Raw genomic sequence first — 24,222 nt, forward strand, 5'->3', positions numbered from 1 at the left:
AAAAAACCCGGTGCAAGTTCTCAAACTGAATGTGTCAGAAACGCTGCAGCCGTCCCCACAACGCAAGGTGGTTGTTTTTTTCCAGCAGGTCAGCTTTAATTTGAAATTCTGCTGCTGCCTGCCATCGTGCAGATGGTCTGGGCAGAAGTAACGACATCTAAAACTCAGTCTTCTCATAAAGTAAACACTCAAATGCGGGCAATTCCTACTTTACAACTAGTCCGTTTGAGAAAGCACTGGTTACGTACAGATCCAGGCTAAGGTGACAGTCACTGTCTCATGGAAGGCAAAACCCACTTCAGATAGAATATTTTTAAGCCTGTGTACAAGGAGCTATCAAAGTCAAAAGTTCCTTCTCTTCTAACCCACTGTCTTTCCCACAGGAAAAGACTAGGATTATTTTTTTATATTAAGACAACCAAGCCACTTTCATATTACACACTTTTATTAATGTAATTTAAATCAGGCTGGAACCTGCAACTTCTGAATAGGCCACTTTGGGCTATTCGTACAACTTTGTCATAGCAAAAGAGGTACCTTAAGTTCAGCTGTGAATGAATGATGCCACATGCTGTGATTATTCAAAACATAGTGCTTCAGTGAAAGTTCAAATATATTTTATACACAGTGATTATGAAAATAGATTTTTTCCATACAATATTTTACTTCTGCCAGCTACAAAACATGATAAAAAAAAATAATTCATTTATTTCTCTAGCCCTAGGAATCATCTTCTACTGCAACATACACATCACTCTCAATGAAAGCGATGAAATGGGAGAAAGGACTCCAAAATCACGCTGAAACATTTCCCTTGAATCTACAGGTATATTTCACGGAGGATACAGTGTTGTCCTAGAGCCAGATCAAGAGGCCTGGGAATCTGGAGGAAATAAAATCCCAATTCTGAACCACCGTGGGATCGTGAGTCAAGTTCATGTCATATGCCTGAGTCAACCCAACTTGAAAATAAGGGAGAATCCTGCGGTTCCCCATAAAGAAATCATATACTGCTCCTGAACTGATCTCTTTCTAGACTGATGGCAAAGCAGCATTTTTGTAACTACTAGAGACAAGGCTTCCGTTCAGAGGACAGCAAATCTGCACTCAAGTAAAAAGACAACCCACTGAAGTGACCGTGGAACTCAAACTACTGCTAACAGCGTCACATTCCCTAAGTTTTAGGATGCATTGGTTCACAACTTCCAGTCACAGCTGGATTGCTTTAGATTCAAGGTTAGTTTTAACTTTGGGGTGTTTTAAGCAAGCCTCTGAGGTAAGAGTTCTCGATGCACCTTTTTTTCTTTTTTTTTTTTGGTATAGTTTCTTCATGTGCTTTTTGATTGCGTATAAAACAAATGTGTTAGATGAGAACTAGATTGATTCTACAGTGGAAACAGCTTAATCGACGAAGCGCACCCCCACGTGAAGAGACGCTGCGCGGCTTTCTGCGCTGCAGAAGTCACACAGTTCCCCGTTTTCTCCAAAGTAAAGCAGTTGCAGAAAGGGCACTTTGCCCCACGCGGGATGCTTTTACAGCCCCTTTTAGCAGGCGCTAAGTGGAATACTGAGAGCGGGCTGGGAAAAGGATTATGCCCATGCTTTCAAGGATTCAGTGTCCAGGAGTATTTGCATAGTACATTGAGGGGAAACAGGTGCCGTTTATTCATATACTGGAGTAATAACAGGAGGGTGGAGCATGTGCTGCGGCCCCACTGCCCATCTCTACTTTGGTGACAGTACTGTGTTTTCCTATATACATTTAATTCCCCACAACGAATAATAATAATAAAAAAATTACAGCTACTCCAAGTTTGGAGCAGTTCGGACATCTGAAAGCAAAGGGATTTTTCCTACTAGCTTTGATTGATAGTGCAATCTCATACTAATTTGGCAAGGATTAAAGATGACATCCAATTTCTGAACAGGGATGTTTAAGTTACAAGTAAGTCTGCTGTGTAGGCAGCTCCCTTCAGCGGAAGCAGCTTCCACTGCATATGTCAGAGGATAATAAAGCTGTTCCCTACCTGTGTTCCAAGTACTACAAGGCAATATATTACCTATGACGACAGCTGACTGCTGTTTTCACCCCAGAACAACAACAAAAAAAAAAGTACCTGAAAACATCCTGTGGACATTGTCTAAACCACACCTGTCATTTAATACACTGTGCATGAACAAAGAGACTAACTATAAATACACTAGTCTAACTGTAAACCTGAACTTTGTTGCTACTATACATGAATAACTTTTTCTATTCATATTGCAGCTACAGATTTAATAAATAGAATTGCATATATTGTGCTTTATAAATTAAAATGCATTCCAAAGTGAGGCAATGCTAAATGATGAATCTATTTAACCCTCCCTGCAGCAAAACCAGCCACACATTCTGGTTGTAGAACCAGCCCACTTCCTCATTCTGCTCACAAAGGTAGAAACAGTGTCTGTTTCTGCCTCTTAAACAAAAGCTCCCTCCCCAAAACTGACCAAAGAAGAATTTACTTAGGCACTACTACAAATGTAAGTTGTCTAATAACCAGTACTTCTAACTTAATAAGGGGAGGAGGTGAAGAAAGTCACAAGAAATGTTTTAATTCCTTCCTCTTCGGCATATTCTCTTCCCTATCTGACGCTCTGAGACATGTGCAAAGGTGTCAGCATCTCTTCAAAGATAGCTCCTTTCACATTAGATCCCCTCAAATTAGCTTCTTGTAGATCACAACCTGATAGATCGCAATTCTAAAGGGTAAAAGAAAAAGAAACGTTAATTGAATATACCCAGAAGTTCGTTCAAAACTGTACCTTAACCACATTTATACAGAACCCACATACACTTCCATAAATTTCAGTGTGAACCTCTAGTCTGTCACTCTGGCTTCGAGTTTTAGTTACTTCTTGTGAGAGAGTAGTTCCTTTTCACAGTAACAGCTTGATTTATTTTTAATTTGTTAGACTTACACTCTTTATATGGAATTCTCTTCCAGGTGTTCCTAATGCTTGCTGAACAAAGCTAGGAAGAAGCTGCCTCTTGCAATCTCACCAGGCGTTACTCTGAAAAATTCTCTAGTACTTGAGGAGGAAGAGCCACGTACACAGCTTGCAAAACGAGCCAGTTTCTCTTACTAATAGAGACAGCAATGTACCACATGCTGCCAGTCAGTAAGATTCCATCATTACTCTAAAAATGATGTCCCAGAATCAAAACAAAACCAGAACACAAACCCAGGCAACAGCATTTCTCTTCAGTGATGGCATGCTCGCACCCGAAGTGTTCAGTTTAGCAGTATTTCCACCCATCACCTTTGAGAGGATACAAGCCGTTTCTGTGGCTCTGAGGTGCTGGCAAATCCAAGACTTTAGACTTCACCTTCCAAACTGAGGCTAGAATGATTCCTTAGATCATCCACAGCTCACTAAGACTGAAAAGAGACTCGTTCACTCTGTCTAGTTTGAAGCTGGAAAACTCAGCCAAAAGCCAGCAATTCCCAAAATTTTATCGGTTGACTAGTTAGTATATAAAATGAAACACAACTCACTTCCAAATCAGTTCCCGCCAACGTTGCTCCTCTCAGATTACAGTTTTTTAGTTTTGCATTTTTCAGCGTTGCAACTCTTAGATTAATTCCTGTCATCTGACTGCCTTCCATGTCAACACCTTTCAGGTTAGCACCTAAAACACAAAACCAACAGTTTTATGAGAAAAAAACATTCAGAAAACACAGTGACTCCAGAACAATGCTTCCTCAGAGCCACGTAAATTGACAGAGGTCAAGGTAGAACTTGGAATTTAATGATTATATGGTCACACATTCGAGTATTTGGCCTTTTCTCATGAAAATATGGATTGTGCAAGCCGCAGCACAACCCTTCACATGTCATATAGTTTGACAAACACCAGGTTCAGTTTCCAGAGCAGCCAACAGGCAAAAAACTTCTTACCTTCCAAATTAGCTTTAAGGCCTGAAGGATCTTCAAAGTTGCACCCTTTCAGAGATGCTCCTTCTGCGTTGGAACACAGCATCTTTACCCCCTGAAGGTTTGCACACTAATAGAGACAGGCATGTTAGATTCATAAAAGTTCGAAGATGAATAATACTGAAAATTATCAGAGTACAGTTTTCACTTCTGTTTTGGAAATGAATCCTGTTAAAGCACAACAGCCACATTACTGTGAGGAAGTGTAAGAACTTGCTATATTACTTCTCAGGAAAGCAGATAATTCTCACCCACTGCCTTTTTTTTTTTTTTTTTTTAAACTTAAGATCACTTCAAAAGGCTTTTGAGTGGTTTAACTAGAACAATTGCAAAAAAACTATTGAGGGACTACATGTTTTACACTGCTCTGCCTGTTCCAACTCCCCTTCCTTTAAAAATAACTAAAGGACAGCCCAGACTTTCCAAGACGCCGCAATTCTTACATCAAGCACGGATCCAGAGAGGTCAGCTCTTTCCAGATTTGCGCAGCACAGGTTGGCGTGCGCTAGGTTGCAACGGCTTAGGTTAGCCATCTTGAAGTTTATGTAGCGAAGATCCAGACGTGAAAGATCTGCTCCACTGAAATTGAGACCCTAAAAACAAAACCAGAAACCCCAGAAAGTTACAGGTGTAGATCTGAAAACAAAACAGTTAAGGGAATTGTGTATATGTACATGTGTATAGAAGTATACACAGATAGATATACACACACACACACACAGAAGACCATCTATTCCACTACGTAAAAGTAATGAAATTAACATGCAAATGTATCAGCATTATCACTGAGTTTGCTAGTGCATTTTACATTTAAATACAATAGCTTAACAAGTTGCTTCTCCAGGAAACCTTCAACCCGAAGAAAAAAAGCAGCCCAAACGGCACACTTTAATTTCATGTTAAGGTCACTCTGCTACAGCTTGGAATATAAACTCAATTAAAAAGTGGGAAGGGGCGAAAGCACACGTTGTTTGAATTCCTTGTTGTCACACGACACTGCGGGATATATCCCCACCAGACACCAACACTACAGATCAAGACAAAACCCGTGTTTTCGCACCTGACATCGCAGCTCAGACTTGGTTGGGGTTGCCAGCAGGAATCGGACAAACTCCTTTCGAGATATGGGAGAATGATCCTCAGCTGGCTGCGAGTTCTGTTGAGAGAGTTGTTAAAAGCTAATACAGATAGGACTAAATTATATATTGCCTGGAAAAAACAAGACGTGCATTTCGTGTATTAAAGAAAACAAGTTACCTTAATAGCTATTTCTAGATGTTCAATTAGTGAATCGATACCAAAAAACCTGGCTTCTTCCAAAACACCTAACAAAACAAAGCAGTATTTGTTATTTACAGGGAGTCGTGAAACAAGAGAGCGCTCTTCTTCCCTTACTGGAGAAGGCAGTGCACAGCCACACCAAGAACATGCCAGAAAGTGTGGGTTAATCCATCCTTACTACTGGAGGAGCATCAATTCAGCTGATGTTCCCTACTTGTTAAACCTTTTACACATTTTAGCTACACTAACAAAGATTAATAGATCACTTGTTGAAGGAGTCTCGAAGAAATGCATAAACTTAATAAAACTGACAACCACGTACGTTATATTAGATGTAAGTGGACAGAGGAAAAGCGAGCTTGCTTGCAGCTAAAAGGAAAAAAATAACTGAAAAAGGGTGTTTCCAATACCATTATTAGGTTAAAGACACCATATCCAGAATTACAGCCAGCTATTAATCCAGTATGGAGAATTTTTAATGCTGTCAAGGTAAGTAAGTTGAAACAGCCTACCTTCATTAAACCAAGCACATGGAATTGCAATGCTTGAGAATAAATTCACCAAAGAAAAATCCCAAACATCTAGGTGAGCATACAGAAGTCCCACTGACTTTATCATGTTTACCTGAGGGCAAAGTTTAACTTCTAAAGAGTAATAATTTAGGAGATGTCATACAGGTAATACCTACCTAGCAAATTAATGCCATCATTTACAATGAGCTGTCCGTGACGCAAATAGTTCAAAATTGGCTCAAAATACTCTGGACTGCGGTCAATTAGGAATGCTCCTCTATGATCTTGCTTATTTCCCCAAGCATCTGTTTCCACAACATATATATAATTAAATTTGATATATTAATAGAAGAGCATTTGCTTCAGTTTCAGATTTTTATTACCAAAGGGTACTGGATTATGAAACATTCCACTTGAAAGGGTGTTTCTTGGAGAAAAGAAGAGTAGGGGGCAGGGAAAAAAATCACCTTAAAACAAACTCGCTCCTGCTATAACTAACTAAAGCATTTTATCACATACATAAGAATCACTGCTAGAAAAAAAGCAGCATCAGTTTTTTAGTCTGCCCCTGTTTCCTAAAGGCTCTCTTGTACAGTGTTTGCTCACTGATTCTGTTGACAAAACTGAGCAAGATGCAACAATAAGATGAAAACCTAAAATCAAACAAACAAAAAAAGACCCTGAAATGTTAGCTATGGATGGAAGCGATATTTTCAGTTTGTGAGATGATAATCACTATACGGGCAACAGAGAAACAGACAATTATTAAAAAAGAAATAATTGCACTTTCTGCTTTGATACATTAACGTACTTTTGATATTTTAACTTACGAACAAGAATCTCAACTCGATAGCGCCTTTTACCTACTTTGCTGATTAGTTACTTAAAAAATAGTGGTCTTTTCAATATACTAACCTTTATCTTTAAACATGTGGGCCAACATACTGTCAGGTTCTTTGTTAACCAAAGTGCTCCTAGAAAGCAAAGGCAGCAGTTTTATTTTTCACAATGGACTGTTTTGCTCAAGAGACAAAGCTGGTGGCTGGAGTGTATTTTCTGCCTTTCACAGCTTGAAGGTAATAATGGTGTATGATAAGCATCCCAACACTACAACACGGTACTGATATAACTTCAAATAGCATGATAGCAAAAAACCTTTCTGACCTGAAGTACTGTAAAAATACAAAGCACATAACTTAACCGGAATATTCCAAGGATAAACCTAGGCCTGTTCAGGCTTTTCGCCAGTTTTACTACATATTAAGCTGTTTAAGAATTTGTTGCAACATTGTGATAGCAAATATGAAGTACAGAGAAAGTTGCAGAAGTCAAAGACCTCCTACTCCCTAGTAACTTATCTTTCCAGCTCTTTGGCAAGAGTATCTGAAGCCCCACCGACTGAATGTACACTACCAGCTGCTGTAACTGCTTTACTGAAATCAAGTCCTTTAAGGACAAAACCAACTAGTTGCACTTTTACCGTGTAGTGGTGAAGTATCGGCCTCCAACATTGAGTGTTAACCAATCTGTGTGTGACCCCGTTAGCTCTTCATGAGGTCTCCCATCAGTTTGAGGATCTACACAGATGAGACACAGTAATTATTAGAAAAAACGTGAGTATTTCTGAATCCTCCAAATGATAAGAGGTATCTTCTGAAAACGGCAGAAAAGTAAATTTTAGATTTACATTAAAGCAAAACAAACCCTCTCTTCATTCAACAAACTGTTAAACCTAAGAATCACAGAGACTTACCAATGAATGGTTCCCCTTCGCAGACAAACAAAACATCATCATCCCTGAGAGAGGAGGGGGCAGGGGAAAGAGGAAAAAAAACAAAACAAAAGTCATAAATTTTTGTTCATCTAATCAACGGTGGGAACCTCTCTGGCTTAGTTTCAGATAAATGATCTTCAGTTGCCGTTAGTCAGAACTTCAGTATGTGATTTTTAGCTTTATTTTGCAGGTTCCAGTGGATGGTAATACAACTGACCTCACTGGAAATGTTATCTGTAGCAACCAGGTAGGGATCATTTCTGTTACTCAACCCGTTTAGTTTTACAAAATTTCTCCCCACTCTGGGAGTAGTCTATGAAGCCAAAGCAATGCCAGAGTTTGTCTCCTTTTCAAAAAAAACCTCATCCATGTGCTGACTAGAATAGTGGGATTTTCCTGGTATGTGCATTGCACTGCAAATCAAGGCAGGAGGATGTTAAAAGGCATAAAACACAGCTTGTGTCAGGTTCTGATTCATCAAGACAGAAATGCTCTGAAGTTCAAAAGACAGTATTATTTTTCCCTGAGGCATGAAAGCACCTCTGGGCATACTGGCTGGAAATTAGGGCATCTGTTTTTAAGGAAAGTACTGGTTATTGATTAAGGTCAGAGGATTAATAGCCTAGTAAGTCTCTTAACCTGCATCCGCGTGCCTTTCATTGGATAAGCCTTACCTAATCAAAGCGATATCATCAATGAGTCCACCTTTTCCATTGTAAACACTGGTTGCTTTTATTCCGAGCTTATTACTAGCCACAGACAGCAAATCTGACAACGTCCCATACACAGCCACGACCTGCGGAAGAGAGGCAGCTATAAGCACCGTGTCTGTACGGATCCTGCCATTTCAGGGTTGTTACCAGAGCTACCAGTATCTTTTTATGGGGGGGAAGAGGAGGGATGTACGGATTTTTACTGGGAAATGGAAACAGACCAATTTTGGCATTGGAAACCTAGCTGCCTTCAAATCGGGTGAGCTCTCGTGAAGACTCCGGCGGCAGCCCTGGAGGACCTGTGTTGGTACTGTAAGACTATTATGACTCAGTTATTTATTTAGGGAATAATAATATTTATTTAATATTACTCTATTTATTATTAATTAGAAATAATTAATAATATAAATAAATAAATATTTATTTAGGGAAATATCCCTAAAGAAACGCCGCTGTTTGTCCTGTTCCAAGCCTCTCCTGAATTTATTTCCCTCTCCAAACCCCAAGATTAAACCACAGCCAGATTAACCGTCTTCAGGAGGTGCGGGTGGGAAAACCCCGGGATCGGGGGCATCGCGGGGCCTTTTCCTGCGCTAGTCCCGCGGTCCTGGGGCCCGGACACCCCGCCGGACACCCCCAGACAGCAGGACCCGGGCCCCGCGCCAGGCAGCGGGGAGGATGCGCTGGTGGCTGTAGGGGACCTGCGAGGAGGGGGCTGGCCTCGGCGCCCCCCGCCCCACAGACCTGCCTCAGGGCGGTTACTGGCGCACGTACGCGGCACCACCCCGACCCCGCCGGGCTTCGCTGCCCAGCCCCCCCGCTCCCCGGGGCCCGCACCGGCAACGCCGCCGCGGAGGCGGCTGGAACTGCGACCCCAGCTCCAAGCCCCGGGCTGGCCGGGCCCCGCGCCGCGCTAGCGGGCAGGGAGGCAGCGGCGCTGCCCGGCGGCACCAGGCCCCAGCTGGGAGCCGCGGGGGCTCCTCAGGCTCCTCACGGCGCCCGCTGGGGCCTCCTCCCCCGCACCGAGCCTGGGGCGGCAGCCGCGTCCCGCCGCCCCGCGAACACCGCCGCCGGCTGAGGGGAGGGAAGGGGAGGCACCCCGCGGGGGCGAGCCGCGGGCCGGCGGCGGGGCCCGACCCCCTCCCCGCCCCTCACCTTCCCGTTCCGGGGGCTGCCGTTAACGAACAGCGTGACCCGCCTCATGCTGCGGCGGCGGCGGCAGCCCGCTCCTCCTGCCGAACCCGGAAGGCAGCGAGCGCTGACCGACGTGAGCCCTGCCCAATCGCGGGAGCACCTACTGTCCAATAAGAAACGCGCTCCGTCGGAGAGGCGGGGCTTGGGGGGTGGGGGGCTTAGGCGGGGGATATGCCAACAGGGCGGCGGGGGCGGGCCGGAGCGCCTCTAGTAGCCAATCACGGGAGAGATAAAGCCCTACATTTGCATACAGTGTGACTGAGGCAGAGCCGCCCCTGATTGGCGCGGTCTGTCACGTGGGCGCAGCCCGTTGACTTGTTGGCTTTTTTTTTTCTTTTTGAAAGCACGTCTTAGCGCGCGAGCAACGGCCTCGGATCCCTCCGCGCAGGGAGACAAAGAGTCCCCGGTCCCCACGAGGGTCCGCGGGAGGCCGGCGAGAAGCGCGGCACGGCACCGGCTCCCGACAGCCGCCTTCCCCCCGCGTAGCCATGAGCGCGCTGCCTGGCCGTCGGTGCCGAGAGGGGTGGGCGAGTGGGGGGGGGTGGGGGCGGAGCGCGGAGGTATGCGCTGCGGTGCGGCGGCCCGGTTTGAATGTGGGAGGCGGGTACCGTGCGGCGGCGGCGCTGGTGCGCGTTGGGGTGGGCGTGAGGAGCGCGGGGGTGGGGTGGTAAGGTGGGGAGAGCCGGAGGGTTTGGGGGGCGGGAGGAGATGGGGTGTGTTGGTGAGGGGATGTAAAGGAGTGGGGGGCGCTGGGAGGGTGGCTGAGGGGGGAATGCCCGAGGGGCGAGTGCTGAGGGAACTGGGGGGGGGGGGTGTCCCGAGGGGCGAGTGCTGAGGGAATGGGGGGTGTCCCGAGGGGTGAGTGCTGAGGGAACTGGGGGGGGGGGGGGAGTGTCCCGAGGGGTGAGTGCTGAGGGAACTGGGGGGGGGGGGGTGTCCCGAGGGGCGAGTGCTGAGGGAATGGGGGGTGTCCCGAGGGGTGAGTGCTGAGGGAACTGGGGGGGGTGCTGAGGGGTGAATGCTGAGGGAACTGGGGGGGGGGGAGTGTCCCGAGGGGCGAGTGCTGAGGGAATGGGGGGGGTCCCGAGGGGCGAGTGCTGAGGGAACTGGGGTAGGGCCCAAGGGATGGGTGCTGAGGGAATTGGGATGCCTGGGAAAGGGGGATTCGTATGGGGAGCCCTTGGGGGCAGGGGCCACCCTGGGAAGGGCCGGTGTTGGGGGGCTGCTCCCTCATACAGTCACCTCTCGTTTGTGTAACCAGGTCCGTGTAGGCTTCAGCTTAGTGTGGGCTTAAAAAGAAGTTGTGTGCCGTGTTTAACGACTTAATTTGCATTACGCAAAACAGGTAAATTTGTGGAACTAAAGTTTCAGGCTTATGTTATTCTACATGCTTAACTTAAAATCCAGGAAATTTAATGCAAAATATGTCAGTTGTACGTTTCTCCAGTTAGTATTAAACTGCTAATACTTGTTGCCATGCTTATAGCAAAACAATTGCAGTGTGATTGTGCTTAACGTGTTGGACCCTAACATGAAGCTTGAGTGAAAGCACTGCCTTGTATTTCCTTACTCACAAAACACTTCCATTGCAGGTTTATATTGCTGTGTATTTTTCTTTATAGCGTAGCCTTTCTATGTAGCTTTCTGGAGATAAGACTTTCCCTTTCTGCCATGCTGTTAAATGCCTTGTTCCAGGAAAATCCTAGATTTGGTAGAAATTTGTGAATGTTACCAAACTCTTGCTCTTTAGCAAACTATTAAACTACCTTATTTTCCTTTTGATAGGTATCTGTGATTACAAGAAAGCAAAGATTGAATGAATGTTTCCTAAATCACTAACAATGCACAGACAATCTAAGAATGTAAAAGTTCCCCTGAAAGTTAGAAAAAATGAGAGTACGTGTACTGCAGAGAAGGTAGAAGCCTCTTTCCCTGATCTGTCCGAAGACCAGAAGGTTTGCACAGTGACTAAATTAAAAGTTGTAAAGGCATCCACAAAGGAGAATTTAAGTGATGGGGTCCAGGCGCAGTTGCAGAGATACATCCCGAAATACACCAAAGGCCTTCTGAAGGAATCGTACCACAGGGAGGATGCTAGCTGCCAGATTACTGAATCCTTTTTTGATACGCCAAAAGGGGATATGGTCGGTGACTCTACCTTGCCTGTGAACAGTGAGGAGAAGTTTTCAAGTACACCTGTTTCTTTGGAGGGTGAATGCTACTTGACACCTAATAGGGACAAAGCAGAAGAAAAACCTGATTGTGGAATATCAGAGAAACCGAAGAAAAAATCTGTTGATTTTGCAACTGTAACAATTGCTGAATTTGGGATTAGTCAAGAAAGTTTTACTGAACCATCTATAGGTAAGGCTGGAGTGACTAATGAGTGTTGTCCTCAGAGGGACATCTGGAGGTCATCTAGTCCAACCTCTTACCAAAGACTTCGATTTAGGTCAGGTTTGGGTTGTCTGGCTGAGTTTGAACACGCCCAAGGATAGGTCTGTGATACGATGCTGCTATAATTCACTCATTAACTTTTTTGTGTCCAGTTCATCAGCGAGTTTTACAAAGGAGTAGTAAGACAAATCCTGCAAGTATTGGTACGCAGCTCCTTAACTAGCAAGTCTAAAAGTGAAAGACTGTTCCTCATTTGGTGTACAGTTTAGTTAATATTTAACTTGCCTTTAGGAAGTTAATTTGCTTTTGCTCAAGAAGGTTTCTTGAGCTGAGCAGGTAACTTTGGATGTTTTCATAAATAGCATAATCCACTCTTAAAATAAAAAGAAAAAACTTGCCATTTTAAAGCTTTAGATATTCTTACAAAGGAAGTTATCCCCACCCTTCTTGTCCCAATTTCAGGGAAATCTTCAACTTTAAAATTTCGGCGAAGATCATCAATTGGAGTACGGGGGTCACCAGAAAATAACAGTCTTATTCAATTCCTTGCCCAGCAGAGAAGCAACAGGCAAAATGAAGCTTTTACACAGGTGAGAGAGTCTTTCTTAAATGTCTAATGTGTCAGTGTAGTTCCTCCCAGGAAACAACGTAAGCTTGCAGAAAGAAGAGAAGGCAAGTCTCAGGAAGAAGCCAGAAAGAATAACCATGGCCTTAATTTTATTGGCTTCCATTGGACACCTTACTTAAGAATACGGGGATGTTAGAGGTTTTGTTTGTGTGGAGCCTGCAGTCCTTTCTCCGTGTCTGGCTTGCTGATAGATTTTAACTTTTGTTTGCCATAACCTTCACTTTCCTGCCTTTGCCATGCTTGATTTTTGGCTAATGAAAGTGTTGATAGTTCAAAGTGAAGTAAATACTAGCATAAGTGACTTGTTTTTCAGTCGGACTTGTTCTTCACTCAAACTAGCACAGACTGTCAGAAAACAAATTTTGGGGACAGGTTATGAAAGCCAGTAAAACTTAACAAATTTCTTGATGCCATTCCTTTTTTGCATATTTTTACCATACAACTGAAATGGCAGCCAGATTAAGTACAAGATTTGCTGCTTCTCTGAGTTTGTTTTACGCCAAAGTACAAATACAAAGCAGTAAAGCCCATGTCATCTTGGGCAGCGGAAGAAAAGTTTCATGAGATTAATTTTGTTTTAGCAGGATAGACATGGAAACATCAGGTCGTTGAAGGACAAGATTGATAGCTTCTCAACATTTTTTAAATCAATAGAAGAGGCTGAAGTGGATGGTGCTTCCCAGGAAGCAGGCTCTTGTAAGTTGATTATATTTCTGGTCAATGATTTATCTTAAACATCAGGTCTTCCTTTGGCCCAAAAGTACGAAACTACAAACACTTAATATAAACCAAAAAGAAAATCTTCCTTTATGAGGACTGATGGAGGGGGGTTTGTTTGTTTAAATCTATCTTATTTTTTAGTGCATCCTGCATAGGGGTTTCTCAGAGTAACCCCCAAAGGAAAATGAAGACTACTATTTTTGGTGACCATTTTCTTAGTTTTACTTTGTAGATTTATACCCTTTAATTTACTTTTCAGTAAGCGTTAGTGTTTTTACACTTTTTTTCTATGAAACAGAATGGTTTTTATGACAACTGGTTTTAGCTGTTGTAACTGTTAACTCTCTTGATCATAAAGCGCAGACCTTTGTTTAATAACTTTTACGTGCAGCAATTTTAGACATTACATTACTGTGGTGCTAACGTCCTTATTTCTTAGTGAAAGTAGTAACTATTGCAAAAGCAAGTCAAGGCAGTACTGTGGCAACTGTGAGAAAAGGATAGTGTAAAACAAGCTACGATGCATCTCTGGTATTGGTGGTCTTAATATTTATATGAAAAGAATAAATTGCTTTGTTTTGAAGATTTGGTAATGTTATTTTCAAAGTAGAACTAAAAAATGCATGTGTTTTTATTTTTCCTGACTAGAAAATTGCCTAGCTCTTTGAATCTCACCATCCTTTAGGTGAAGAAACACAAAAAGAGTATTCATTGAAAAATCTGAAGCTTGTCTTTGTGGTTTGTTGTTTGTTTTTTGTTTTGTTTTTAATTGATGCAGCTCAGATCAAAGTACCTTCTACAAAAGAGAGGAACGTGGATCGCTGGAGTGGAAAGTTCACATCAGACTGCAATGGAGCTGATCTGAAAGACAGTTTAAGACAAAATTTGATCCACAGCAGTAAGTCTGATCTCAAGATCTGCACCATCTTGTCTTCGGGCCAAGGTGTGACTGTCACCGAACCTGCTGCTGCTGTTTCAAAGGTACTTACGTAAGTGTGGGCAAAGAACACAGAAAAGAAATAGCGCAGCAAATCTCCCATTTAAGAATTTCACGTTGTCTTATGATAAGTCAAAGGAAGCAAAATCTGGAATGGACACTGATCCATTGGGATGAACATGAATGTAGCCTAACCTCAGATACCTGCAGTTTTCTTTTACATGTGCCTGTTTGAATGTGGATGCTATAAGCTGCTGTAGTCAATATATGTAGTCAATATACTGTTTTCTGATAATCACATGGAACAGCTTATTTTATTCTATTAATAAAATCTCAGTATGTCTCAATTCTTTTGAATCCACAGCTGTAGCTATGCGAGATGTCATATTCGCACATCTGGCAAATACAGCTTTTTCCAAATGTCAAAATCAGCTTTATTGATCATTGGGATGAATTCAAATGCAAATTTTAATCTTCACCTTACAACTGCTCAACGCTTATTTGATTATTCCATGCAAAAAAAAAAAAAGATGCACTTGTATACAGATGGAGAAGCTAGTTTGTTTTCTATATAGGTATCTCTAATGATCCTCTTATTAGTGTCACATATGAAAGCAGTGAAGCTGCAGTCTATTTTGCTAGGGATGTCCTCTGATGCTGCTGGACCTAGCAGCCTCCGAGCTGTAAAACAGCGGTGATAGTCTAACAGTTGTATGGAGGTTAGGAAGAAACTTCTTAAATTAGTTATTAAAATACACAGGTTTTTTGTGCCGTCTTTTTTTTGCATTTCTGATGTCTAATCCTTTTAAGCATTTAGCGTTGGCATTTTGGGAAAAGAAATTTAACGGAAGTAATGGATGATCGAGAGAACTCTGAAATCCTTGTCAATGAGATTAAAAGAACTCCAGAGTTCATGCCATTTTAAAAGGCAGCATTTGCAAATGGTTTTTTATTTCTTTATCGTGTTGTGTGGATGTGTATATAAAGGGGTGCGATATATTTAAAATGTTGTAACTTTTTCTTCTAGGAATGGGTTTATGAGCAACACAATCCTACTGACTCTTTGGAGACTGTTCTGATTAGGGGCACCTTAGAAACAGGCCACGGTAAGAGATTCATCACTATCATAATCTTTGTTATATTCTTATTAGAAAGTAAAAATACTTAGAATATTTGTAAGGAAATGTTTCATAAGCAGTCATTCCACGTCTGTCGTCTAGTCTACAATTTATAATCTAGTAGAAACCTGATATAACTGACATAAGGCTGATGAGGGAATTAAAAAAAAAAAAAAAAAAAAGTACTACAAATAATGATCTGTTCAAGTGCTGCTGCAGAGAAGGCTCAAATCCCAGATTAAGAACTGAATTGAGAGCTCGTTCAGTATAGCACAGCATTAAACGTGTTTTTACTTAAGCACAATTCATAGGAAGGAAACAGCTTTTATGAGAGGAGCTGAAATATTTGGAAGGTGGGCTAGGGCCTCTTGAGTGGTGTGTTAGCAGTTCGATTCTGATAGAAAAAGCAACTTCAAACTGAGACACAGGCTGGGAATAATTGTTTAGTTTTCCTTGATTTTGCTAGCCAGGCCATTTTTAGGGAAAAGTATGGTTGAATAGTTCATGCCTGTGAAGGAGAGAGGGATGTCATTGCACAGAGTCCCTCCCTGTGTTAGAGAATATGGATCTTTCCCCTGCCCCCAGTGTACATGGCTGAGAGAAATCCTTATGCAAAATGTCTTCTTCCTTCATGTGGTGCTTCCTTTTTGCTGTTGTATGTTTTGTAAACGTGGTACAATAATAGCAGAAATGTAGAAACAAATTGATTTATTTCTTTTTGTGATGTTGATGGACAGAATCTATGGAGGCGTGTACGTTTGTAGTTCATGTTGCTAATATTAAGGTCTTCTCCATTTTACTTCAGTCTTTAATTGTCCTGTCTACTTGCTCTAAAGATTTCAGTTCTGACCACGTCACTAGAGACAGTAGTAGTAGTGTTATATCCGATTTAAGAGGTAAGCAAGTTAATTTTGCAGAACTGAGCTTGGAAATACTTGATGAAAGCAAGTCACCAGTCACACCACTTCGAACGGGAGAGAGTTCATTAGGTGGCCATGCACTGAGGGGCTCCCACCTGCAATCTGTATTGAAGAAAATGCCAACGAAGCCATTAATGGATAGCATGAAGGTTGGTTAACTGGCTTGGAGGTACTAAAGATGAAATTCTGTAGTCATTATTGGACTACCAGAAGTTGAATTGTTGTTAAAAATACTTTTTGACATGCATTGGAAACAATGTAATACTATCAACAGGTATCTGTTCGCTGTTTGGTCATTTTGGAAGCTTTACTTGAAGTTTTAATGCTATGGGAAGATCCAGATGCATGTTGTTTTGTTGGTTTAGAAAACAAGTAGTTTTTTTAAGCAATAGGACTGATTATTCAATGTTGCTTACAGAAAAAAAGTTATTTTCACTTTTGATTTAAACGAGGACAGTATTTTAATTAAATTGTATTGAATAGATGATTGTCTTGTTTAAATTTGATAGGAACACTCAAATGATGCAGTTGCCGGAGGAGGAGGTGAGTCTCTTGCAGTCTCCAGTTGTGCTGAGATCTTTGAATCACTGCAAACAGGTCAGATTCTCCTTTTGTTTTTTAAATAGGTAGAGTATTATGTGGGTTCAGAAGGTTTTGTGTCTTTGCTAAATCTGAAGAGTGATGTGCATTAACCACCACTGAAGCAGCTCATGTGTGGCATCCTACTGTGTGAAGCAGAAAATAAAGTTGTCAAGGAAAACAATGACTATTAAAAAAAAAAAAAAATCCCACACCAAGCTTCAGGAAGCCTCTAACACTAGAACAGAATCACCTGTTTTTTCAAGAAATTTTACACTTGTCAGCTGGAATTGTGGAACAGCTAGTCATTTCTAGTCTTCTATTTTCTTTCTCCTTTAATTAATACAGGACATGTAAAGGTGGTATTTTGCTGTTTGGGGAGTGTGTCTGATTTCTGAAAGAATGTTATGACCCATAAAAAGACCTTGAAAAGTGCTCTGTGAAAGTTCCAAGTTCACTAAGCAGTCTTTGTATTTTATTATGATAGAGGAAGCCGAAAGACACAGCTCTGAAAAACCTTCAAAGAAAAGAAAAGTTACTTTTGGAGAAGTTCTAAGCCCAGAAATATTTGATGAAACTTTGCCTGCAAATACTCCATTGCGCAAAGGAGCAATGCCAGGCCATCATCCAAGATTAAACAGTCATAGCCTCGTTGTAGTGTCGAGTCTCATTGAAGAACCATTAACCCAGCCGAACTTTGACTGCGATGATGTAAGTTTTTTTGTTGTGATATGGTATTTCTTGGTTTTGTTTGTTGGCTTGTTGTTTTGTTTGTAGCTATTAAAATAGCCTTTTGGTCTCTGTGAACGTTCAGTTTTTGTTTCATTTTTTCTTTGGTCTGTGTGGTTTTGAAAAGAAATTGCTGAAATATTAAATTGTCTGCTTGAAGCTTTAGAATGACATTGACAGCTTTTTCTTTTGCTTTATGAATTCTAAATAGCATTTTGGCCTGTAGAGCTATGTTTAAAGCTGAGTACTGGTAGCATATAAAATGTTTTTGCCTTGGCTTATTCATATACTTTTGATACTGTATTTTTTTTGCCATATACAGCAAATGAGCTGCTGCATTCTTTAAGGGGGAAAAAATAATAATTGCCTGGCTGTTCCAAAAAATAATGGACGAGGTCGTTTTCTATATGTATCAATAGAGTATATTGCTAAAGAAAATAAACTTTTCCTTTGTTTAAAGGAATGTGTTGAGCCTCTTCAAGAGTTGCTGGAGGGCTCTGTTGCTGCAGGAGACGTCTTACCTGTTGAAAATGCAGAAGGTAACTCCAACTTGTATTTTTGTCACTAGTGCATCTTTCTGTATCTGAAAATTGAGAGATGACACAGGGGTGTTTTGTTTTTATACAGGGGGGGCTGTTTCAATTGTGCTAAAATTTAAATGCTGCTGCTTCCTTCTAAAGGTCTTTGCAGTAGCTGCAGTGTTTACCCGTTGTTTGACGTTGTGGTATTTTTCTGTGAAAGTGGCTGATCTGACTGGACTTACTGCTTTAAGTAATTGGCTTGCTATCTTGATTCAGATATTGTAATTTTGATGTTTTTAAAACAGCAAGGAAGACAAGAATAAAAAACCTTGAAAAGCAGTTGTGCATGTATATGGATGTATCTCTATGAAAGCTGCGCAAGCGCTAATTATTTTGTTGCCAAATCCTTACAAGTTTTGCTTTGCTCTGTTTTGTAAAGCAAGCTGTTAAGGTTGTTTTTTTTTATAATCTTAACATGTTTGATAGTTCTTAAGACTTAATTCACTATTTAATCAGGACTAAGATGACTAAACACACTGTGCGTAATGTTAGAAATTATGTGAATCATTTCCTCAAAATGTGATTAACTTTGTGTTAAAACTGAATCAATACTCTTATTTTCTTCATATATAATAGCAGAAACTGACAAATCTGATATGAGAAAAACTTCTAGAAAAAGGAAGGTAAGTTTTGGGTTTTTTTAGTGATGATGTTTGGTTTGATTTTTTAACTTATTCAGGCAGAATTGTTATCTTTTATGCCTCCTGATGCTAGTAAGAGTTTTTACAGCCTCAGGTATGAGGATTATCCAGGTATGTGGAAATATCTCTTGTTAGTGCAGGTAATTGTTTTAAGGAAATCTCGTTTTTGAGTGAAAGTGGTTATAGCTTGATACTTAAATTTACTATTTCTTTTGAATTTTCCATGAACTTTCCCAAACAGTCTGACAAAATTTAGAAGAGATTTATTCAGACTTTCAGTCTTGGGATCAGGGCTCCACTCATGGGAATTAAAGCATAGAATCACAGTAAATCGAGGAGAAAGGAAACAAAGTTTTCTGTCTAATTTTTCTATTTGGTTTAATTTCTTTGCTACATAGGAACATGAGATAGAGGCTAATAAAGTCAAGTTTATTCTGCAACCTGTGATGACTTTTGGTATCACTGAAAATGTGGTTGTGTTCCCAAGTCCGGTCTTGTTAACCTTGTTGTCTGCCAGCCATGAGGCAGGCAGAGTATCATACGTGTATCTTTTCTGGTAGCTGGAATTTTGAGGTCCATAAATTTAGTGTACAACAATTTCTGTACACTAGAAAGGTTTTCAGGCTTCGGTGTTGTACAGTTCTATTGTGCTTCATTGCAGGAACAAAAAAATAATATGAAAAAAGTAACAACCTATCTTCTCTGAAACAAATAGCTTGAAGATGAAAATCTACCATTTTCTCATTAGAATGTCCTTTCTGTACAAATACAACTATACTGTACTGTGTGAAGAGACTAGCTCTGGAGATCTTTATTTCCAGTTGTGTGTACCTCTTATGACCTCATATATAAAATAATGGAGACTAATTACAATGTGCTATACAAAATAATGGAGACTAATTACAATGTGCTTCTTATGACTGTAGGACTCTGGTGTGTTGTTTTTTACAAAAGCGTATGCATGTGCACCCCAATGGCTTAAAATTCATGTTCCTCAACAGTGTGGCCCTATTTCAAAGGGGACTGATGTCAGCATCTCAACGTCCATAAATACTAACAATGCTAAAGATACTAAAAATCCAAGAAAGAATAAGTTTCAAAGACAAAAGGATATAACCATATCTGCTGCCAAAAAGACACAAGTAGGTGACAGCCCACTGCAGTCAGCGAGTGCTGCCTTCATTACTCTGTCCATGTGTCTCTTCTTTCTTGTGTGTTTTATGTGATTAGTTTGTAGCAAAATTTTTCTAAAGGCTGTTGTGTTTCCTGTTGCTGCCACTATTCTCTTCATGCCTGTCTTCTTTTCCTGCACTTACCACCGCACCCCTTTTTCTTACTGCCTGTCAGTAAGAAAACTTGTAGGGCAAAAAGGATACTTTATGGAGGTGAGGGGGCGGGGTGTCGCTTTTCAGCCTTCAGGGACAGAAAATGAGCTTCAGGTTCTTCTACCAAGTGTACCAAGGATATGCTGTAGTAGTTCTTTGAACTTGCTCAGTTATGTGCTAGTTAAGTATTTGTAAAGGTGTGAGAGCTGAGGAAGGGTTTTGTTTTACTCTATTGGGAGAGAAAGCACATACTCATTTTCAAACCTAGTAGGAATGAAGAATCTGTGGTTTTTGAGCTGAAAGACTAATTTCTTTGACACATCAGATCTCATGTTTGAGAAGTAATTCTCCTTTGCTTTGAGTTTTTTAGATTAATTTGGAGATGGCAGAAAAGTGGAAGTTCTGTTTTAGGGGAAACAACTGTTATCCATCAAAATCCAGTAATGGTGTCACTTATTTATTAGAAAAATTCTGTACAGGATCATGACAATTACATCGTGTTGTGTTCAATATTCCTGATATTTTCAGAAAAGAAAACATACAAGCTATGGGAAAAGAAGGAAGAAAAAGGTAGAAGAAAAACCTTTATATATGGAAAGAGAGATGGCTTCTAAGAAACCTCTTCTCAGCCCTATCCCTGAAATTCCAGAGGCTTGCTCTTTTGCCTCATCTCCAAAATCGCCAAAAGCAAAAGAATTTTTTTCAGGTAATGTGGTTTTTAGTTCTGTTTTGCCTTGTTCTTTTTCTGTTGCTTCTAATACTTTAATGGTTACATAAAAAAGCCCACCCTATTGATACTTATCTTGAGTTTAGTGGCTAGGTAAAGAGCCCACTATGCATTTTTTTTTGTCTTAATTGCTTCTGTAATGTAATAGTAGAGTCCAGAGGATCTAATAGCTTAGTAATCTCCAGCTGGCTAAATTTAAGTCTTGTTAGACTCAAGTGTAAAGCTGACAAAGAAAAAAAAAAAAAGCCTCTCTGTACTTTGACTAGATACTAGTTTCAAAGAGTATGAAATTATCAGTAAGTTATGCGTGAATATTGAAGAGACGTGCAGCAGTTTTCTGTTTTTTTGTTGTTTGGTTGTGTTTTTTTCACTAGTTATCTGGAATGGTTGTTTAGAAGTTTACCTTTCTGTAAGTAAAATACTATAAAGCTTTTGTTGTAATATTTCAAAAAAATTTTGTACTTTCACAGGTAGAGTCAAGTAACCATGTGTTTATTCTAATTCAGAAGCCGTATTTTTAGATAACGCCCAATCTGGGAAGGCTTGCAAGGATGTTCGACAGGAGCCAGTGGTTGAAGAAATGAGAGGGAAAAACATTTGTGCAGTTCATACAAATCCAAGCTTTAAGGACATGGACACTGCAGAAGCCAGCAGCTCCCATGATACGGCATTCCAGGTGTCGGGTGGTGATCTGGAGTCTGCTTCTGCCACTGGTCATAAGGTACCTGATAGTCTTAAGGATACTGCTAGAAAGTAAGTTAGAGTTGTGTTTGATGTTGTACCATCAACAAAGTAATGTTTGGGGGGAAAAAAAACCCAGAGTGATTAAATATTGGAACAGGCTGCTTGGAGAGGCCATGGAATCTCCATCCTTGGAAGGAAAGAGTCGGAACACAACTGAACAAGGCCTCAAGGGACATTAATTTGGCCCCACACTGGAGCAGTTTCCATCATGCAGGATTCTATGCATCAGCTGGGGTTTTTTGAGAATGACTTGACTTAGTGAGGAAAACTGCAGCAGTTGTTTAGTTATCAGCTGTTTGAAACCAGTTTGTTGTTGGTTATTTTTTGCCTATTCTGACACACCCCCCCACCTTTTTTTTTTTTTTTTTTTTTACCCCCTAGCTTTCAAACATTGTGCCAGACGTGAAGTGTTCTTTTGATACATCTGACTGTTTCCAACAAGTTAAAGAGACTGCATGTGTAGAAGAGGAAAAAGAAAGTAGTTCCTTGATAGAAAATGAGAAATTACAAGGAAATCTCCTAAATAAGGCAGAACAGCTAACCGGGCTAGAATTTCTGGAACAACAGGGCACTGGTGTACATGAGGGTGCACAAGGAGCTCGGTGTCCACGAGAGGATTCTGTAAGAGATAATCCACCAAGAGGAAGAAGTAGTAGTACCATCAATTTTCCTCCTGTTGAAAAATTGGAAATAACTGGAAATGATCTTCTAGTTTCTTCTTTCAATGTGGAAGAATTCTTATCTGCTCCTCGGCTAGAAAACGACTCCTTAGAGCCTTCTAGAAGAAAGAACAGTAACAGTGCTGAAAAAAGAGTGAAGCGCAGCATGAGATTATGTAAAGGGGCAGACACTGAAGGACTTGCATGGATTCAAGTACCCAGTGAGGTTCAAAAGAACCTGCTAGCTTCTGCTTCCGATCTTCTAGTTTCTTCTTTCAATGTGGAAGAATTCTTATGTGCTCCTCGGCTTGAAAACGACTCCTTGGAGCCTTCTAGAAGAAAGAACAATAACAGTGCTGAAAAAAGAGTGAAGCGCAGCATGAGATTATGTAAAGGGGCAGACACTGAAGGACTTGCATGGATTCAAGTACCCAGTGAGGTTCAAAAGAACCTGCTAGCTTCTGCTTCCAAACTCAGGAGAAGCAGCACATCCATCCTTATGGAATCTGAGAACATTCACCATAAACAACAAAATCTCACCCAGTTTTCAGCACCAGGGAAGGAGAACAATGACTCTGGTAATCTTGCTGGTAGTCCTTACAGAAGATGTAGGAGGAGAAACATGTGTGTATCCACACCTCAAGAAACAAGAACTTGGTCTCAAACCCGGAAAAGGAGCATAACAAATTCTGTAGCTAGGAAGGACAGATGTAACCATGAAGAAATAGAAGTACCTCTTGAAAATAACTCTAACGTTTAGCGAGGTTTCAGCGATCTCTAATTTTCTGAAGTGAAGGTCAGTATTAGATCCTTATGTTCTCTCTGTTTAAGTGCTGTTTTCTTCTTTCTCCCACTTTACATTTCCTTACTTACTGTTTCCTAAATAATTTTCTGGGTAACTTAGAACTGATTTTCCTTGTCTTAATGCCTAAAATGCTTGAGGATCAGAACTGTGTGGAGGACCTAGCTTGGCTCAGAGCATTGGTCTGGTCATGGCAGCTTAATCAAGAGATAAAATTTTTTTCAGCCATGATGAACTGAATTTGACGTCACCTCTTCATTGTAGGGTACGTCCTTGCTTACGCGTTTGTATAGTTTAGTGCTGACTACAGAGCAATAGCAATTAATGTTAATATTATAAAAAACCTCAGCAAATGACTATTTATTTTTTTTCTGCAACTCTTTTTGAAAAGAACAGGATTCAAGCTTAAGATTTTGTTACATTTTTGAAGTTGAATTGAAGTAAAGAAGACGTGAATTTGTCTTTGGCAGTTAAATCATGTTGTAAAGTATGCCCTTTCAGCTTGAAAAAAAGAATTGCTTGAAGTGTTGATGTTTCCTGTGTGCTTGATCATTCCTTATAGATTGCTTTTGAAATCTGCGTGAATTTTCTTCCAGATTTCAAAAATATCCTAAAAACCCCCTTGAGATTTCTCTGCAAATAAGAAAGAAATCACTTCTGGCTTGAAGGGGAGGAGCCGAAGGCGGGGAAGCCGTTACCATCTTCTGAACAGACTTTGCTTTACCTTTTGGACACGAGCAGGGGTAGAGTTCCTATAAGCAAGACTAAATTTAGTGTTAGAAAGAGTTAATGAATTCTGCTTCTCTGTTGTGAGGGTTAGTCATTAAAAAAAAAAGCTTTTAAATATTTATTTCTTATAAAATTAATTTTAAAAAATGAAATTGGCTAAGGGAAGTGAAACCTTCATCATACAATAAAGCTGTAATTCGTTTCTGGACATTTCCAGTCTTCGGTGTATGTGTACTAAATACAGTGCGTATTATTCAGTGGTTGGCCTGTCTTATTACTGTTTTCATTTTTCTAGTTTGAACAGTGTAATAAAAAGTGATGACTGTAGGTGGTCTACTTAAACAGTTGCTGTTGCTTTCATTTTTCATACTGTTCTGTTTCGGCCCTAGTGAAATACCTGTGCCAGCTTGAAGGAAATAGCTTTCTGTTGAAAATGATCTCTTACGTGACCTTGTTTGTAACATTATTGATGTGGAATAAAATACTGTATGTACTTGGCTGCTTTTATAAAGCTTAAAAGCAAACAGAACAGTT

At 40.8% G+C, this 24,222-nt stretch overlaps 2 protein-coding genes across 10 annotated transcripts in view; one reads left to right on the forward strand and one right to left on the reverse strand.

Annotated features, from left to right (window-relative positions):
- Positions 1–427: 427 nt before the first annotated feature.
- KCTD9 (potassium channel tetramerization domain containing 9) lies at positions 428–9,540 on the reverse strand. 3 transcript variants are annotated; one of them, XM_055820308.1, is made up of 13 exons: positions 9,414–9,509; positions 8,220–8,341; positions 7,525–7,568; positions 7,252–7,348; positions 6,687–6,745; positions 5,948–6,076; positions 5,236–5,303; positions 5,039–5,134; positions 4,422–4,571; positions 3,943–4,048; positions 3,540–3,673; positions 3,371–3,422; positions 428–2,742 (listed from the first exon to the last, which is right to left on the reverse strand). In XM_055820308.1, the coding sequence occupies exons 1-12, from the start codon at positions 9,459–9,461 to the stop codon at positions 3,417–3,419; spliced, it is 1,059 nt and encodes a 352-aa protein (XP_055676283.1). In that variant the 5' UTR covers positions 9,462–9,509; the 3' UTR covers positions 428–2,742; positions 3,371–3,416. The 3 variants fall into 3 exon arrangements, with proteins under 3 accessions (XP_055676283.1, XP_055676282.1, XP_055676284.1); XM_055820307.1 differs by lacking the exon at positions 3,371–3,422 and having other exon boundaries at positions 9,414–9,540; XM_055820309.1 differs by lacking the exons at positions 3,371–3,422; positions 5,948–6,076 and having other exon boundaries at positions 9,414–9,506.
- Positions 9,541–9,972: 432 nt separating this feature from the next.
- CDCA2 (cell division cycle associated 2) overlaps positions 9,973–24,222 on the forward strand; it is a 110,716-nt gene continuing 96,466 nt past the window's right edge. For 5 of the 7 annotated variants that reach the window (XM_055820147.1, XM_055820148.1, XM_055820150.1 and 2 more), the window contains exons 1-16: positions 9,973–10,078; positions 10,714–10,797; positions 11,238–11,816; positions 12,312–12,439; positions 13,059–13,173; positions 13,976–14,178; positions 15,162–15,240; positions 16,089–16,321; positions 16,682–16,769; positions 17,239–17,462; positions 17,941–18,019; positions 18,638–18,684; positions 19,704–19,844; positions 20,556–20,733; positions 21,261–21,475; positions 21,880–22,953. In XM_055820147.1, the coding sequence (XP_055676122.1) occupies positions 11,273–11,816; positions 12,312–12,439; positions 13,059–13,173; positions 13,976–14,178; positions 15,162–15,240; positions 16,089–16,321; positions 16,682–16,769; positions 17,239–17,462; positions 17,941–18,019; positions 18,638–18,684; positions 19,704–19,844; positions 20,556–20,733; positions 21,261–21,475; positions 21,880–22,917 (3,312 nt within the window). In that variant the 5' untranslated portion in view covers positions 9,973–10,078; positions 10,714–10,797; positions 11,238–11,272 and the 3' untranslated portion in view covers positions 22,918–22,953. Of the gene's footprint in view, positions 10,079–10,713; positions 10,798–11,237; positions 11,817–12,311; positions 12,440–13,058; positions 13,174–13,975; positions 14,179–15,161; positions 15,241–16,088; positions 16,322–16,681; positions 16,770–17,238; positions 17,463–17,940; positions 18,020–18,637; positions 18,685–19,703; positions 19,845–20,555; positions 20,734–21,260; positions 21,476–21,879; positions 22,954–23,555; positions 24,218–24,222 lie in introns of those variants that run through there. The other 2 variants (XM_055820152.1, XM_055820153.1) reach the window with 2 other exon arrangements.

The sequence above is a fragment of the Falco peregrinus genome, chromosome 17 (assembly GCF_023634155.1).
Source record: "Falco peregrinus isolate bFalPer1 chromosome 17, bFalPer1.pri, whole genome shotgun sequence".
Lineage (NCBI taxonomy): Eukaryota > Metazoa > Chordata > Aves > Falconiformes > Falconidae > Falco > Falco peregrinus.

What these genes read in the sequence shown, in the direction of transcription:
- KCTD9 (XM_055820307.1), bottom strand. Translation starts at nt 9,461, where the DNA reads ATGAGGCGGGTCACGCTGTTCGTTAACGGCAGCCCCCGGAACGGGAAG. An exon ending in TGATGGCATTAATTTGCTAG is followed by an intron (nt 5,304 to 5,947) that starts GTAGGTATTACC and finishes TTGTTTTGTTAG; the next exon opens with GTGTTTTGGAAGAAGCCAGG. An exon ending in CCTTAAAGCTAATTTGGAAG is followed by an intron (nt 3,674 to 3,942) that starts GTAAGAAGTTTT and finishes TTTGTGTTTTAG; the next exon opens with GTGCTAACCTGAAAGGTGTT.